The following is a 16,327-nucleotide window of genomic DNA, read 5'->3' as shown; positions in this document are numbered from 1 at the left end:
TGGTGTCTCCCTCGCCGCCCCCACCCCCACCCCCACCCCCCACTCCGGATCTCTCGTAACTGCGCAGGGACCCGAGGAGGGCGAGGTGGGGAAGCCGGCCCAGGCAAGGGCCGCCTCCCACCCAGCGGCGAGTCCCGGCGCAAGTCACCCGGACGTGTCAGGTGCACGACGGGGGAAATCATTCGTATTTCACAGGGCTCTCGTGCGGCACTGTTGATTAACAGGCACGGGATGGGCGGGAGGGGCGGGAGGGACGACCACGCCGTCACTCTCCGCGCGCACGGCGGCGGACTCCGGACTCCCCCGGCCTCCCAACGCGCGCCCTGGGCGGGGCGGGGCCGGAAACTCGAGCGCGGATTGGCCGGTAGAAAGCAGCACACGCATATGTTTAAAAGGCCCAATCAGCGCCCGGCCTCTCCGCGCCAGCCAATGGGGAGCCAGAGGGGCGGGCAGGAAGGGCGGAGCCGCTATTTGAACCTGGGCGCGGGGTCGGGGCCTCGGTCTGGCTTCCCGCTGGAGTGCGGGATTGGTGCTCCGCGCGCCATGGAGGGCGACGTCCTGGGGGAGGAAGCTCTGCTGCGGAAGCTCAGGGACAGCCGCCGCCGCTTCCAGAAGCGCATGCAGCGGCTGATAGAGAAGGTGCGACCCCCACCGGCCCTCTGGGGGGCGGCGGGGCGCGAGGCCGGGGGGAGGGGGAAGACGGAGTTGGAGGCTGGGGGTAAGGAGGGGGGTGGCGGGGCGACAGGCCGGCGGGACGGTAAGGGGAGGGTGGTGGCGGGGGAAGAAGAAGCGGGGCTGGGGAAGAGGGGGGAGGGCCTTGGAGCAGAGGGGAGAAGTCAGTGTTGGGGGGCGGGGAGAGGGGAGATGGAGTTGGGAGCTGGGGTAAGGAAAGGGGAGCAGGCGATGTTGGGGCGAGGAGGGGGAGGCGGGCTTAGGGGCTGGGATAAGGAGGGGGAGGCGGTATTGGGGGGCGGGGAGGGGGGAGATGGAATTGGGAGCTGGGGTAAGGGGGGGGAGGCGGAGTTGGGGGCTGGGGTAAGGAGAGTGGAGGCAGGCGGTGTTGGGGCGGGGGGTGGGAGGCGAGGTTAGGGGCTGGGGTAAGGAGGTGGGAGGTGGAGTTGGGAGCTGGGGTTAGGAGCGGGGAGGGGGGTCGGAGTCTGGGGTGAGGAGGGGGAGGCAGACTTGGGAGTCCGGGGGCAGAGGCGAGGTGTTGGGGGGCCTCCAGACTTCCAGCGTCGCGCTGGCGCCTCCTCAGCCCGGGTCAGGGGCTCCTCGCGGCCCCCGGACCTGATAAGCCGCCCCTTCCTCTCCTGCAGTACAACCAGCCCTTCGAGGATGCCCCGCTGGTGCAGATGTCCACGCTGACCTACGACACGCCCGAGGGTACGCAGTCATCCTCCCCTTCTGAATATTTACGGTGAAGAGTAAACAGAATAATGTCTTCCCAGAGTTTAAAACGCTGTCCCGGCTCTCTTATGAAAATAAACCCTGCTCACCTAATAGGAACTAAAACATTACTAGTTCCTTTGAACCTGTAAATTACTTATTTCCAACAGAATTCTGAAGACTCAAAGATGGATGCTGGTTAAAAATGCCCCTGCCTGGGTTGCATCCCAGCTGGCCGCTTGTCCTGTCAGCTTGGGCCAAGCTGTGTCTGTTTCTCAATCTGTAAAATGGGAAGATGGCGACAATAATATGGACTTGGTCTGGATGTTGTAACAGTTCCATGAGAGTGCCTGTGAAGTTCTTAGAACACTGGGAAACACTCCTGTTGACTGTTAGTTGTCCTGTGTGACTTGGAGTAGTAACTGTCTTCCTTGAGGTTCTGAGTACTCGGAACTTGCCCTGAGTATAGGGAGAAGGAGCCAATTCTGTTTAATGGTTGATGTTGCAAACTGACTTAAATCTCACGTATTCTCTTTGGTAAACAGGTAGAGAAAGTTTTGCTGGGTGAGGTCCATTCCTCCCATTCAGCCTTATTATCAACTCACTGTTACTTACTAATGAAAGCAAATCCCAGATCCACTTCTGCTGTGCATTAGAAGGGACAAAAAGGTTTATCAGATCTGCTCCTTAAATTAAAACAAGTCTTAGCTCTCTGTTTTCAGCTGACCCAGCCACGCCTTGGGTGAAGAGTTTACACAGACAGAAGCTGAGGTATTTCAGCTGCAGGTTTCTGTTACACTTTTGTCTGTGTCGGATGGGGACAAATCTTACCTGAGGGCAGGACACAGGTCTGTGTAGGAATCATTCCTAAGGGTGCCATCAACGGGCTTCTCTATATTCTTATGGCCCGTTCTTGCAAGGGTGGGCAGTGTCTGGAATATTTTGGCCAATCTTGAATACCACTAATTTCATCAGTGAAACTCATTTCTGACTCCAGTGTGATGAGAACAGCAGTTGAAGCATCTAAACACCTTGAGAGCAGTCACACTTGAGCTTGTAGCAGACTGCCTGGAGAGCTTATTGAAACACAGATTCCTGGGGCCCCTGACAGCAGTGCTGCAGGTGGGCTCAGGAGGTCTGCATTCTGACAAGCTCCTTGCTGACCTTGTAACACAGGTCCCCCAACCTCTTGCTTAGCCTGGAGAGGCACTCGCTTAGGGGGTGGCCTTTCTGATTAAACGCTAGCTGACCACCCTTGTAGCATGAATTCCCAATTTAAGGCACACCGTGGGGGTAGATTGAAACTAACACTCCCACACTGATTAGAATGAAGACAGCAGGAAAGTAATAGGCGTTCACGTGTGTTGACAGCTCATCATGTGCCCTACACTGCTGAGAATCTCATGTTTTTGATTCTCAACAGCTGGGTGAGGTAGGCACTGTTCTTAGAATGATCCTTGTTTTATAGCAGAGGCTACAGCAGAGAGGTTAAGGAGCTTGCCCCGTGTCACTCAACCTACACAGCCAAGCCCTGATTTCACTCCAAGCTCATTTGCTCAAGCACCACTGTTCTGGAAAGGCTGCATGGTACAGTGGTCAGGAGCTCAGAGTCAATCCCCCGGTTCACAGCCTGGCTCCCCACGTGGGCCAGTGGCTTGGGCTGGTTCTTTGAACTTCTCCTTGCCTCCCTGTCTCTGTCTGTACAGTAAACTTGGTGAGTGCCTCTCCCACAGGGAGGTCAGAGTACTCTGGGAGTTAGACACAAGTGAGTTGTCGAGCTGTGCTTGGCAGGGGTTTAGAATTGAGCCTGGAACACTAAGCACTGTGTGTATTTTTGCTGTCATTATCAAGAGTAACAACCATCTCAAGCCTGGCAACCCAACGATCCCTTCTTAGTAACATGAGTTTACCTGGGAACAAATGGAGATTTAAGGAGAGATTAATTGTCTTGCCCAGGTTCTGCTAGCTGGTAAGTGGCAGGACTCCAAAACTCAAGGTACGCCTGTGCTTAAGGTTTACCCCTGTGCTTGGGGCTTACTGGATCCGTATAATGTGTAGATTGCCCTCAGAAAGCACTTACTCTGTGTAGGGGATGTAGAGATGGCCCTCGAAAAGTGCTTTCTCTCCCCACGTAGTGTATAGATGACCCTCAATGTATATATTTTGGGGACAGTACTTGGCATACCTGTGCTCCTTGTTTCCATTTAACTCTGCAGCTTAATGATGGAATTTGACAAGCTGCTGCCCACTAGATAGGAGAGATTTTTATTAATGACAGATTATTGTTTAATCTTGATTTTTAAAAAAACCGTCAACCTCACAAAGACGAAAAACAACAGACTATCAGAAATATGGCCTGGTTTTAGTAGTATATCTCTTTTTTGCCTGTCACTTGGTTTTCCTTGAATGCAGATTGAACAGAAATTCAGCGTTTGGGATTACTTAAGTGGTAATGTTTATTTCGTTTCTTTTCTTAAGGATTGAGAATTTGGGGTGGAAGTCTTGTAAAGGAAAGAAACAAGGAACAAATCCAGGTACTAACTATCAAATTTTATTGCCAGCATTCCTTGCCGAGGGGGAATACTGATGTTAATAAAGGTGTGAGTGAGCTTCTGGAGGCCGCCACGGGGCGCTTGTTCCACGGCTTTCTCACCTAATTACCCGCCTTTCCTGTTTGTAAGGATTTACTGAGAAGCATTTCTTCTGTTGCTTGTCAAGTGCAGGGAGCAGCTATGTGATCAAGCCCTTCTGTGCCCCTGTTTCCTCTGCCTTCGGCCACGGGCTCTGACAGCTGGACTCCGAGGGCAAGCCTGGGCCAGCTGGATAGACCTCTCCCAGCCCCGAGCTACAGCCACCACTGCGAGCTTACTTTGTTGGGTCCTTCTAGCAAAGACCAAATCCAGGTCCTTTTAGGGAAGAAAATTGCCTCTTTTCCTCTCCTGAAAGGGCTTGGAGGAGGAGAGATTAGGGACAGGGTGCCGTGTGCAGGATCATGCTTCTTTCCTTCCGCATTGCTCTACCTTTCAAAAGACCCAGTGTTTTGGGGTTTTCCCCTAATTTATCCACAGACACTGCAGCTCTGCGATCTATTATGTTTATGGAAGGTGCTGATACAGTTGGCCTTCCTTCTGCGAGCCCCGGGGAGTCTTTTGCAAGAGTAACTTTTGCAAGGATGTCTGGTTTCTCTTCATCACTGCTTCTCAGACACCACATGGTTCTTCCTTGTGGTCCACTGGTCACGGAACCTGCACCCAGGAATGAAAACAGCATTAGGGTTCCATAGCAATTCACAGCAAATTGAAAATCAAATTTTCTTCCTGATTAATTGTTTTAATAACATATAATATCATTAGTCATAGAAATATTAGAAATACATATAACTACTTAAAATTAACCTGACTTCTACAGATGGTCGCTATACTAAAATGATATTTTAGTATAATGGAATTCCTGTTTATAATACACATATTTATAAATACATATAGTTTTTACCCTCTTTTTTTCTACTTAATATATATTGTGAACACTCCTTCATCATATAATTCAATTACCTTTTTGTTTTAACTGCTCTCTTGTCAATAGACATTTAGCCTTTTGCAACTTCCTTTTTTATAAATCAGGATCGGCACACACTTTTCCTGTAAATGGCCAGATGATAAGTATTTTAGCCTTTCCTGGTTATATGGTCTCTGTCGCAGCTGCTCAGCTCTGTGTTGTAAGGGGGAAGCAGCCATAGACAAGATGTGAACGGGTAAGCATGGCTGTGTTCCAGTAAAAGTATTTATAAGACCCCTGTTATTTATAAATAGTCCTCAGAGGATCGTCTTTGTTCTTCCCAGTGCCGATATCACTCCTGTTCAGTAAATGCCTGGAAGTGGGATTATCAGGTCAAAGAATATGCACTTTTTTTTTTTTTTTGGTGAGGAAGATCGGCCCTGAGCTAACATCTGCCAATCCTCCTCTTTTTGCTGAGGAAGACTGGTCCTGGGCTAACATCCGTGCCCATCTTCCTCCACTTTATATGGGACACCACCACAGCCTGGCTTGACAAGCAGTGCAACGGTGTGCACCTGGGATCCGAACCAGCGAACCCCGGGCCGCTGCAGCGGAGCGCGCGCACTTAACCACTTGCGCCACCAGGCCGGCCCCTGCACTTTTTAATTATACATAGTAGTGATGCCCACCGATAAGACCAATGCTTGAATGGTCCTGGTGGCAAATGTTGTCATCTGGATATTTATTTAAGGTTTTTGCTTAAAATGTAGGAGGATCCCTACCTGAGATCTACAGAATTGTAAGCCCCTTTCCTGAAATTAGGAAACGGGGCGTAGTCTGGGATGTCAGCTCGGATGTCTACAATCTCGCTGAAGTTACCATGAGTGACTGCCCAAATCCGCCTTCTCCTTTCCCCAGACAACCAACTACTCATGATGTACCTCTCCCCTCCCTGCTGCCCCCCAAGATTGCTGCCTGGAGACTGTGAGAGGCGGTAGGCCGTGGTGGGCTCGATGTTGACCTAAGTCACTTTGGTCCTGACACAAGGCCCGGTTCTCTTTGTAGACCCCAGAGCTGTTGGTAGTTAGAGGTCCGTGCCGACGGACTACCTCCCCCTCCTTCTCAAACCAAGCTCTGCCACACACCTCCAGACAGCAGCCACAAAACAGCTCTAAACTCCACCAGCTCCCACCTGTCTGTCGGTGATCCAGTCCCGCCTTACAGGAGTCAGGCGGTGACATTCCCGAGGCAGGATTCAGTTACACTGTGTTCATGGGCAGCCCCAGACCCTTAGAGATGACGCCTCAGGGCCATCCCTAAAGGGACACGCCTCACCGCCCCTCACTCCTGTTCTTGCAAGGCTGGGGGTTCCTAAAATGTTTTGGCCAATCTGTTATCTTGAATTCTCGAATTCCGCTAGTGGGAGCACAGCCCTTCAGGAGTGGCCCGTTGGCCACCCCTGAGGCGTGAGTCCTGCTCGGACGCCTGGCCGCCCCTGGGAGTGGAGCCTAGGCTGAAACTGGCTTGTCACGCGCAACACCAGAGAAAGGCCCCCAGGGGCCCCTTGAATTTCTGGATTCCGCCTGCTGATCTAGTCACAGTTCTCTCTTGTTGCATTTTGACTTTCGTTTGCCACCACGCGTGGGCGGAGCAGGCCCGTTCACTCTTACCCTGGCTTCTCGCTTTCCTGCTCCCCCCACGCAGCATCCAAGTGGTCTTTGGAGTCACAGCCCTGGGCACAACCAGAGGAAGAAAGCTCTGCTCCTTTTCCAAAGGGAGCCTCTACTATCCACCTCCTAGGAGTCCTGAGGCCTTTTATCCCAGAATGTACTGGAAGAGAAGCCTTGTGAACTTCCTTTTCTCTCATGTGTAGAGGAAAGATTGTAGGTTTGTTACTTCACAGTGGCTTTGAAATGTGTCGTTACTGAAATGAGCATGTTTGTCCCCTTCTGCACTTTGAGGACTCGCCCGTGAAGACGGTCAGCAGGAAAGATGGCCCCGAGCAAGCCGCCGCCACAGGTCACGAGCTTCCTGTGTCCTGCACACCAGTCCTGGGAGTGGGTGAGTGTCCCTGTGCTAGGGATTCTAGCAAGATCAGGAGGGACTGGGCCTGACATCTCTTTTACAATGTTTCAAGTCTAGAGTCCTCTGTATGACTTTTTCTAAGGTGCATTTTAAACACTAGAACATCTTAAAGTGCCCTTCTAGGATCGGAGGCCATTGAAAGAGCTAGAGGTGACATAAAGCTGCTTTTCCCTCCCTCCCCTACTTGAGGGGTCTTCCTGTTCTGGAAGGTTCTCTGCATTACTGATAATCAGGACAGCGACGGACGGCTGTGTCCTCACTGAAGGGAGCACGCTTGAAGCAGTAGGAATGCTGACTAGAACAAGCTCAAGTGATGCAAAAACTATTCCTGAAAGAAAAATGCTTTCTTTACAATTCTGAGTGAGATTTCCTTATTTATTCTCAGATTCCCAAAGCAGAGATGCTGACGCAACTTTCTACCAGGAAGATCTGGCTGCTGGGGCCCTAATGGTGAGACCTGCCTTTTGTAATGAAGGGACAGTGGGGGGGGGGGGCAGGTGCCTGTCCTCGTGACCTGCACCTTTCTTGAAGTCCTCTTCTCAGGCTCACTCTGCTCATACCGCCCCTCAAGTCTTTGGTCCCCGCTTCAGGTCCCCTAAGGCAGCAAGTCGCTCCTTCCCAGTCTAGCACTTGGCAGCCATTACTACCACCAGTTCAAAGCTGATTTTCTGAATTTACATAGCTGTTGGATGCTGTTCCCTCTGCACATGGAACAGTCCAAGCTGTGGTCCACGGTGTGCCACGCACCACGATCCAGCACGCCATGTTAAAAGTTGGGTTCTGAGTTGCTCTTATCCCATAGAGGCAACGTCATAAGGAAGGTGGTAGGAAGAATTTCTAGGTCAGCCCTTGAAAGCCCATTTTGTTGCAAGTTCATGTAATTGGGTAGGCCGTTCTGTGTCAGTTTCCCAAAGTGTCCCAGAAACCACCTGTCTCCTTGTAGGATCTGATTCTCACCTTCGCTTTCCGCTGAGATAAACAATATACACAGAATGTAATCCACCAGAGTGACTTACCTGGCCCCATGGCAGATGCTAGAGTAGCGTGTGGTTTTTCCTCTGAAATTGCTCTTTTTGTGCAGAGGTCTGCCCAGACACCCATGTGCGACTTTTTGTGTCTAACTAGAATGAGGTGACCCTGGGGAGGAGAGGGGTACGTGGTAAAGTATTAGGCGGGGGTGACGGTGAAGGGAAGTAGGGACCCCAACAGTAAAGAACACACGGAACACTGGGTGTGTGTGTTACCCCCATCTACATCCTGTCGCTGACTCAGCCCTACTCAGGGGTAGAGTGAGGCTGAGACCCCCTGTCTCCAGTGGGTGGCAGGTGAGGGACAGAGAGGCGACCGTCCCTGCCCCCTGAGTTGGGACACTGGACTTCTTTTCTCAAAAACATACCGGGTGGGGTCAATTCTAGTAGTTGAGTCCTGAACTCACCTAAGAGTATTCAGGTTGTTTGAAATTTTTTTCTGTTCTAGTAATGCTGTCATAAACCTCTCCAGACTTGTATTTTTTTGTCTTTTTACTTTCTTTTGGATTGTTACCATGGGGTAAATTCTCTAAAGTCAGATTTCTGGGTCAGGTGGATTTATAGAGGGCCTGGACCACTCTGCCATTAACAGCAGGAGGTGAAAAGTGAATGGTAACTTCATATAAAGATTTGCACATTAACAAGCTTGCCAGTTTGTTCCAGAATTCAAGAGTTCAACCACACCCAGAAGCTCTTAGGAACACTGACTTCTCTCTTTTATCAGCCTGCAGTGCCCCGGAGCCCTTTGAAAAATGAGCTGAGGAGGAAGTACTTGACCCAAGTGGATATCCTGCTGCAGGATGAAGGGTATTTCAAGGTAACCAGCTTCCCAGCACATATATCCACATAATTATGTCATAAACTGGAGACGCATTGAGTGCGGTGTAGTCATGTTCTTATTCACTCTCTGCAGAGCCTGTAAAAGCATTCTGAGCAACTGTCTCCAAACCATTTCATTCACAGGCTCGCAGACGTCTGCTCTTAAGTAAACACGTGGGTCCACTAAGGCAGTCAGATCGGGGAAACTGGCGGGGCACACCCGCCATTGCCCGCTGTGTTCTGGGGCAGCTCACAGGAATCTAATTGGGCCCCAACCCTTGGGTGGAGGGGGTTTAAGCTGCGTGATTAAGGAAGTGATGGCTCCCAGCTCCGTCCTTCCCTGGTGTGACCAGGGCCTGGCATCGGCTGCAAGGTGCCTGTTCCGCCGGCTCCACGGCCATGGTGTTGGGGTGAAATGTGATTGGGGGCCGCGGTGAAGCCCTGTGAGAGGTGGGAGCCTCGCTGGCCCCTCCCAGGGTTGTTGCCCTCCACCTTCCACTGCAGCCAGTTTCCCAGAGCTTTACTTGAAGAAGAGCCTGAAAACTAAAGATGCAGGTTCTTGTGAGGGTGCCGACTCCCAGTTTTCCAAGTTCTGTCAATATCATAAAATAAACGAGATTTTAATACCAAATAACTGGGAAGTACATGTTGTGGAATAAATAATGTGTCTCGAAGGCAGCAAACTCACAGGGAAGGATATATTTTCTTACCGTGCTCTGACCAGTGGAAAGCCTGTCTCTGGGGACCATGGAATTAGTGAGGGACTGGAAATGCCCTTTCCCTTTATCCTGAAGCAGCAGGCGGTGGCCCTCGGCTGCTCTGTCCCTCAGGGAGGAGACCGGGTCAGGAATGGCTCTGCCGTCTCAGGGCGGGTTTCCTTTGCCCACCATCCAGCTGGCCGCAGGTGTTCCTGCTGTGGGAGCATCACGGTGGAGGAGAACTCCTGAGGGGTTCCTGGCGACAGTGGCGGTGGTGGCCCTCTGGGGGGTACCCTGGAAGCCACATGGACAACGTTTCTGGATGTTACTAAGACAGCTCTTCCCACCACTGCTGGAAGCCCAACCAGCCACTGTCACTGTGGTCACACACTTGTCACCGCTGCTGCCACTCTGGGACGCACAGTCTGGTGGAGGGGGAGCAGCTCCTCGCTCCATCCGGCGGGCGTGGCGTGGGGGCAAGCATCTTAGTGCGCCCAGTCGACCCCTGACAGTCTTTTGTTAAAAAAGTCATTTGCTTTGATTTCAGCGTGCTGGTTACAGCGATGGAAAAGACACACGTGGGACCCTCGTCCCTTCATTGGCCTTGCCTACCAGGCCTGCCCGTGGTGAGTGTGACCAAGACTTTGCATAAACTGCACCCTCTTCACTTTCAGTAGAGCCACACTGCCCTTCAGTGCAGCACCCCTTACCCTGGGCGCCCCCTGTGTGCTGTGCATGTTTCATCAACATAAACAGAGACACCTGCACTTCATAGGGAAACTATTAGGAGTTTAAAAATGAAATGCTTTTTTCTTCTGGGACTCTGGCATGCTAATTGCTACTTAGCTCTTTATCCCAACTACCATTTTGAAAATTTTTGAATCTCTAGAAATGTGGGACTCATACAATAAACATCCTTCACCCACGTTGACACTTAACATTTTGTCACATTTGATTTATCACCCCCATCACACGCACACGTATATATTTATTCACATTCATATATATATTATCCCTAAATGCTTCACAAGTATCTCCCAAGAACAGGTAATTCTCCTACACAACTACGGTAAACTTGGCAAATGCTGGAAATTTAACATCGACACAATACGAGGTACCCAGTTATGGCAGTGGTGTTCTTCCGAGCCTTTCTTGTTTGTTTAACTGGTTTGGATACACTCGGGATCGCCCGTGGCATTAGTTTCTCCTTCAGTCCAGACAGTCTCCTTGGCCTTGCTCGTGTCACCATCGTCTTTCCCATCATTGACTCTCTTGAAAAGTCCTGGCCAATAGTTTTGCAGAATGTCCCTCCACTGGGACTTGTCTGGTTGTTTCCTTGAGGTTACGTTCATGTTAAACATTTTTGGGAAAGGTGCTACACAGGTGATGTCGTGTCCTCTCGGGACGTCCCGTCAGTCTGTCCCGTTGTTGGTGACTCCTGAGACTGGTCAGTTACCGGGGGAGGAACCCACCACATTTCTCACTTTCCTCGGAGTCATCTGCGGGCAATCCCTTGCAATTACCTGGAGGCCTTTTCCCCAGAAACCTCTCACGCCGGGATTTTAGGTCCAGTTGTGACTGTTGCCTGAGTTGGTGCCTGCAAACCAGTCCTTTCCTGGCTCCGCCATTCCTTCTACGTGCATCCGTTGGCATTTTTCTATAAAGATGAGCTCTCTCCCCTCCATTTCTTTTTTTTTCCTTCCCTTATCTCCCTCACTCGCTTTTTTATTTTTTTTACTTTTCTAGAATCAATAAGAACTCGTGGACTTTTTTTTTAATTCACATTAGAATCCATTGCCAGTATTCAGTCTGATGCCCAAGTCGTCCCAGATTTAGCCTGGAGGAGCCCCTTTCATGCTGGCTTCTGTGTCCTCTGAGGTGTCCCCATCTGTTTTTGAGCACTTTGACCCCCCACTCTGATTCTGTAGTCATCCCCCCCCCCATCGTCACCAGCACCAATAACGTGTGCTCATTTGGTCAGTCGTGAAGCATAAAGTAATTTCAGAATCACAGCAGCTGTGACCACTTGCTCAACAACCTGCTGAAGAAGGTTCAAGATCTCCAAGCTGCTCTTTTACCCTTAGACAATATCCCATCGAGGGAGCTCATTCATAGCTTTGTGTTCAAAATTATTTGGATTCTTTTTTCTCTTTCATTTGTTATCAGTTTGATACAAAGTGAGGTTCGTTTTTTTGGTCTGTATTCACTTTTAGAGTTATCCCCATCCTTGCTGGTTTAATTTTTTTTTTTTAATGTGGAAAACATTTAATGTCATGCACAAGTCAAAGCCGTATAAAGAGATGTACTCAGGAGACTTATCCCTTCCCCACCCAGCCCTGTAGGTAAACAGCGTCATTATTTTCTGATGTCTAATTAGTCTTTGAAAAGGCGACCAACTTCTAAACTATCCCATGGGGAATGAAGACTCCTTTCGGGAAGTTTGGGTGGAGAGTAGAAATTTAAGTTTGATAGCTAGAAAGAATCTGAGAAGAGTCCATTCCCAAGTATTTGTGGAGTTTTTCTCTTGTTCTTGTTTTTTGCATGCATCAAAAACTCATTATGGTCATGATCCAGTCTTCCATTCCATGGTCTCTGCATGTGGGCTGTTCTGAATGGTAACCCACCTTGACCTTGTGTGTGTGTATTTCTCCAGGATGCTGTGATATTATCTCTGAAAAGAGTCCTGGCAGCCCGATGAAGCCAACTTCCCCTCCCAGAGAGTGCAGTCCTTCACGTGCTTGCTCGACAGACCTGGCCATAGTGCCTAGAAATGCCGGTGTCTCAGTACAAGGGACCAGTGGTAACAGCCTCTCGAGCAGCCAGTCCTTCGAGGCCGACGACATTTGCAACATGACCATCAGCGACATGTACGCGGGCATGCTGCACTCAATGAGCCGGCTGCTGAGTGCAAAGCCATCATGCATCATCTCCACCAAGACGTTCATCCTTCAAAACTGGAACTCCAGGAGGAGGCACAGGTGCAAGAGCAGGATGAACAGGACGTACTGCCGAGCAGGCGGGCACGCTCACAGGGGCTCCCGGGAGAGACCTTCGCCCTGTTCCAAGCCAGCGAAAGAGGTGGGGGCATTAAGAGACTGCGAGAACTTACTAGATGCTTCTGGCCATAAGACAGGTTTAAAATCGCAAAAAGCTATTCTTGAAGTAAACAAGCGCCAAGTCCATAAATTAGATCCAAGTTGGAAAGAGCTTAAAGGAACATTCCAGAAGGCCTCTTCACTGACTTATTTAGACTCTCGTGCAATGTATCATCTTGATCAGGAAAATAGATTTATGACATTAAAATGGTTAATTTCTCCTGTAAAAATAGTTTCCAGACCAAGAATACTGCCAGGCGAGGGAGGGAATCATTGTAGGGAGATCGAAATCAAATTTGATAAGCTACATCAGGAATATTGCCCGAATCCCAGGAAGCGGTCCTGCCTGACCTACCTCTCTGGCTCCTCGGCTGTGGATGTGTACAGAGGTGGTCCAGCAAGCCCTGGGGGCCCCCTGGGCCAAGAAACCCACAGGCTGAGTAGGCCTTTCATCAAAGCAAAAGCTAAAAGATTAAATGAGGCTTTTGAAAACCTGGGCAGAAGATCCATCGAAGCAGGTAGATGCCTGCCATCAAGCGATTCTTCTCTTCAGACTGAGCCCACACAGAGCCCAGGCCGCTCGGAGCAGATATCCGGCCTTCTTTTTCAAGGAAACAATCTGGGAATGTTTAGAAAGTCAGAATCACCCAGCAAAGCTATTTCAGTACCAAAGATACAACCTCTAAGCTATGGAAGGGATCGTTATGATGAAATTAAAGAAAAATTTGACAGGCTTCACCAAAAGTATTGCCAGAAGTCACCGCAGTGGACAAAGACGCCTTTATGTATTGGAGTGTCTCCAGATAAAGCAGGTGTGGAAGTCCAGTATCAAAAAGAAGACTTAGGAAAATTAAAACCAGACTTTGGTTTCCAGGGTCCCCAAAAGTTGTCATTATCACCCCAGCGGAGCATCAGAAGTCCACTGGGCTCAACTGCAGTTGAGTTTCATCCATCGACATACTTTGTGTTTGCTGCCAGGAGGGACCATGAGTCCCCGGCAAAAAGACGCCGATTATCAGATCCCGGGGTGTGTGGACAGTCGGCTCATTCCCAGAATTCCTCACGTGTGGTGGGCAAAGCTGTCCCCAGGCCAGGAGAGGTTGGCTCCTCACAGCGTGACTGGGAAGAGAAGGTGCGTTCTGTTTGGTGAATGTGGGTGTTTTCTAACAGGATTGTCATGTAAGTGTTAGTTTTCCAAACTTTCTCCCAAATTCTTTTCCTTCCTCCAAAATCAGCATTTCTGTCAAGCACATGTTCATGTGTAAGATGCTTCAACGTGGACCTGAAACGTTCTTATAGGGAAAGTTTTACACGTTCTCCATGGGAATGCATTTAGGGGATTTTTCTAAAAAGCCTCCCTTAGCACGCCCCATCCATCCTTGTCAAACTGGGGCATTTCCAGCCTCTTCGTCTTACACTCAGAAAATAGCTGGTGTAAGGCGAAACTGATCTGGAAATACTGAGTTTCTGTTTGCTTCCGGGATTTGCTAGTAGGGGCAGAGCAGGAGTCGGCCCTCGGAGAGCCGTCAGTGCGGCGTCTCACACATGTAGGGGGCCGGGCCTGCTCGGGGCCGCGCGCTCCTGCTCTGCCCGTCATCTCAGTGCCCTCACAGTGAAGTCCATCTGTGCCCACCCACCTCCTACAGTTCAGTTTGTGCGGATCTCTTAAGCTCAAGTTCTAACTTGGGTGCGCCATTTTGTTTTCTCCAGAGACAAGATGAGAGAAGGTGGGGTCAGTGTGAGTTGTTAGACTTTTTCCATAAGTGCCAGGTTTCCCAGCACGCATGTCAGTGTGTCCACAAGCCAGACTCAAATGTGGCTCTTTTACCAGAGCGCACGTCCAGTAGGCAGGCTCCGGCTCTTTTCATAAATAAGGAATCATAGCTTAAGCCTTACAACTGCTGAATCCACACAGGCAGTACATGGCTGGGCCAGGATTTGAATCCCGTGGACCTAACCACCAGGTTGCACTGCCTGTTTGGGGGGGGTTACTGTTAGTTGGGTTTTTTTCTTTTACATTCCTTAGGGTATTTATTAAGCATGGTGGCATTTTCTATAGTGGGCACGCAAATATTTATATATATGCAATGGAATAAACATAAAACAGTTCTGCTTTTGGTGGCTGGCATTGGGAATTCTAGTGGAATTTTACTGAAATCATTTTCTTTGTCTTTTTTTCCCTAGAAGAAAGAACAACACATCTTTCAGGACGGAAGAGAAAAGTGATTTTGTGTTAGAAAAATTCAAAGCTGAAAATCTATAGCCAAGTTATTTTAGATTTTTGTTCCTCATCCCCCTTACTGTGTTGGGGTTTTTTTTTAATTCTCAAGAATATGTTAGAACCTGCTTCCCTTATCTGCCCTCAAAGCAAATTTCAGTGAAATTGGTTTCATTGAGATGACTCTGAGTTCTTGCTGTGGAAATCATTTGAATAAATTTGCTCAATTAACATTTTTAATGTTATCCTTTATAGGCCTATTTTTCTCATGTTTTCTTTTAGATTTAGACATGTCTAGAGAATTCTTCCATACATGTTCTATTTCGTTAGAGAATATTGTTTGCTGTGAAACCTAAGTTGAAGCCTACGATGATCCTCGAAGGAAATACAGCTGCTTAGTCTTGTAAACGCAGACCCATGGGACTTGGTATCTTCCATGTTAGGAGGCAGCAAATTGAATCATAATGTAAGTCACCATAGAAAGTAACTCCTAACAACTTAACGTTTCTAGATGAAAACGTGCTGTATTTTAACAGTCCTGTGATGGTCCCAGAACACTCTCACAGCCACACGGCATCCGTGACATCTCATGATTTTTGTTGGAGCTGTTTATAATAGGGTATCACAGTGACTTTTTAAATAAAATATTTCAAATATTCAGAACACAGTAATAAAACCCATGTACCAACCATCCTGAGTAAATAAAAAAGTAAAAAATCACTGTGTGTTCTGGACTTTTTATTTTAAATAAAAGGTTAGAGACAAGATTAAATTACACACCTTTCCTTCCCATGCCCCTCCCTGGGCTACTGCTCTCCTGGTGTTAATGTGTACCCTTGACGCTGGGGCCACGTACCTGTGTCAGCTCGGGCTGCTGTAACAAAATACCGTAGACTGGGTGCCTAGACAACAGAAGCTGATTTCTCACAGTTCTGGAGGCTGGAAGTCCAGGATCAGGGTGCTGACGTGGCAGGGCTCTGGCGAGAGCCCTCTCCCTGGCTTGCAGACGGCTGCCTTCTCACTGCATCCTCACATGGTGTGTATCTTATAAGGGCACTGATGTCCAGCAGGAGGGCCCTACCCTCACCACCTCATCTAACCCTAATCACCTCTCAAAGGCCCCATCTCAGATGCCATCACATGGGGTTAGGGCTGCCACGTGTGAGTTTGGGGAACACATTCAGTCCAGAGCCCTGTGAATCAGTAAGGAGTTGAGAACCTGGCCAAGAGCCTTAACACTGGCACGAGGCTCATTTCCCCTCTGCCCAGCCTGGCGGGGGCTGCTGGCTCAGGCTCAGCCAGGGCTGGAGTGGCCCCTAGATTTGTCTAGACCACCCTCTTGTGTCAGCAGCTTCCAAAGAAGAGCACAACCCATCCTTTCCTCTTTATCAGGCAAACTCATCTTTTTCCCAAAACTACTTGTGCCTTGCCTTGCACCCCCCATCACACCCAGCAGACCTGTGCTGAGGTCTCAGCCAGGCCACGCCCGGCTGCTGGAGAGGC

At 49.5% G+C, this 16,327-nt stretch overlaps 1 protein-coding gene across 1 annotated transcript; it reads left to right on the top strand.

Annotated features, from left to right (window-relative positions):
* The first annotated feature begins 231 nt into the window (after positions 1-231).
* Positions 232-15,544, top strand: HJURP (Holliday junction recognition protein). The gene is made up of 9 exons (XM_058533442.1): positions 232-639; positions 1,317-1,383; positions 3,865-3,920; positions 6,843-6,942; positions 7,352-7,416; positions 8,719-8,811; positions 10,059-10,137; positions 12,165-13,738; positions 14,791-15,544. Exons 1-9 carry the CDS (start codon positions 232-234, stop codon positions 14,830-14,832), a joined length of 2,484 nt encoding a protein of 827 aa, XP_058389425.1. The 3' UTR covers positions 14,833-15,544.
* The last annotated feature ends 783 nt before the right edge of the window (positions 15,545-16,327 follow it).

This window comes from Diceros bicornis, chromosome 37 (genome assembly GCF_020826845.1).
Source record: "Diceros bicornis minor isolate mBicDic1 chromosome 37, mDicBic1.mat.cur, whole genome shotgun sequence".
Lineage (NCBI taxonomy): Eukaryota > Metazoa > Chordata > Mammalia > Perissodactyla > Rhinocerotidae > Diceros > Diceros bicornis.
The sequence above is the reverse complement of the archived record's forward strand: the minus strand, read 5'-3'. Positions and strand labels throughout refer to the sequence as shown.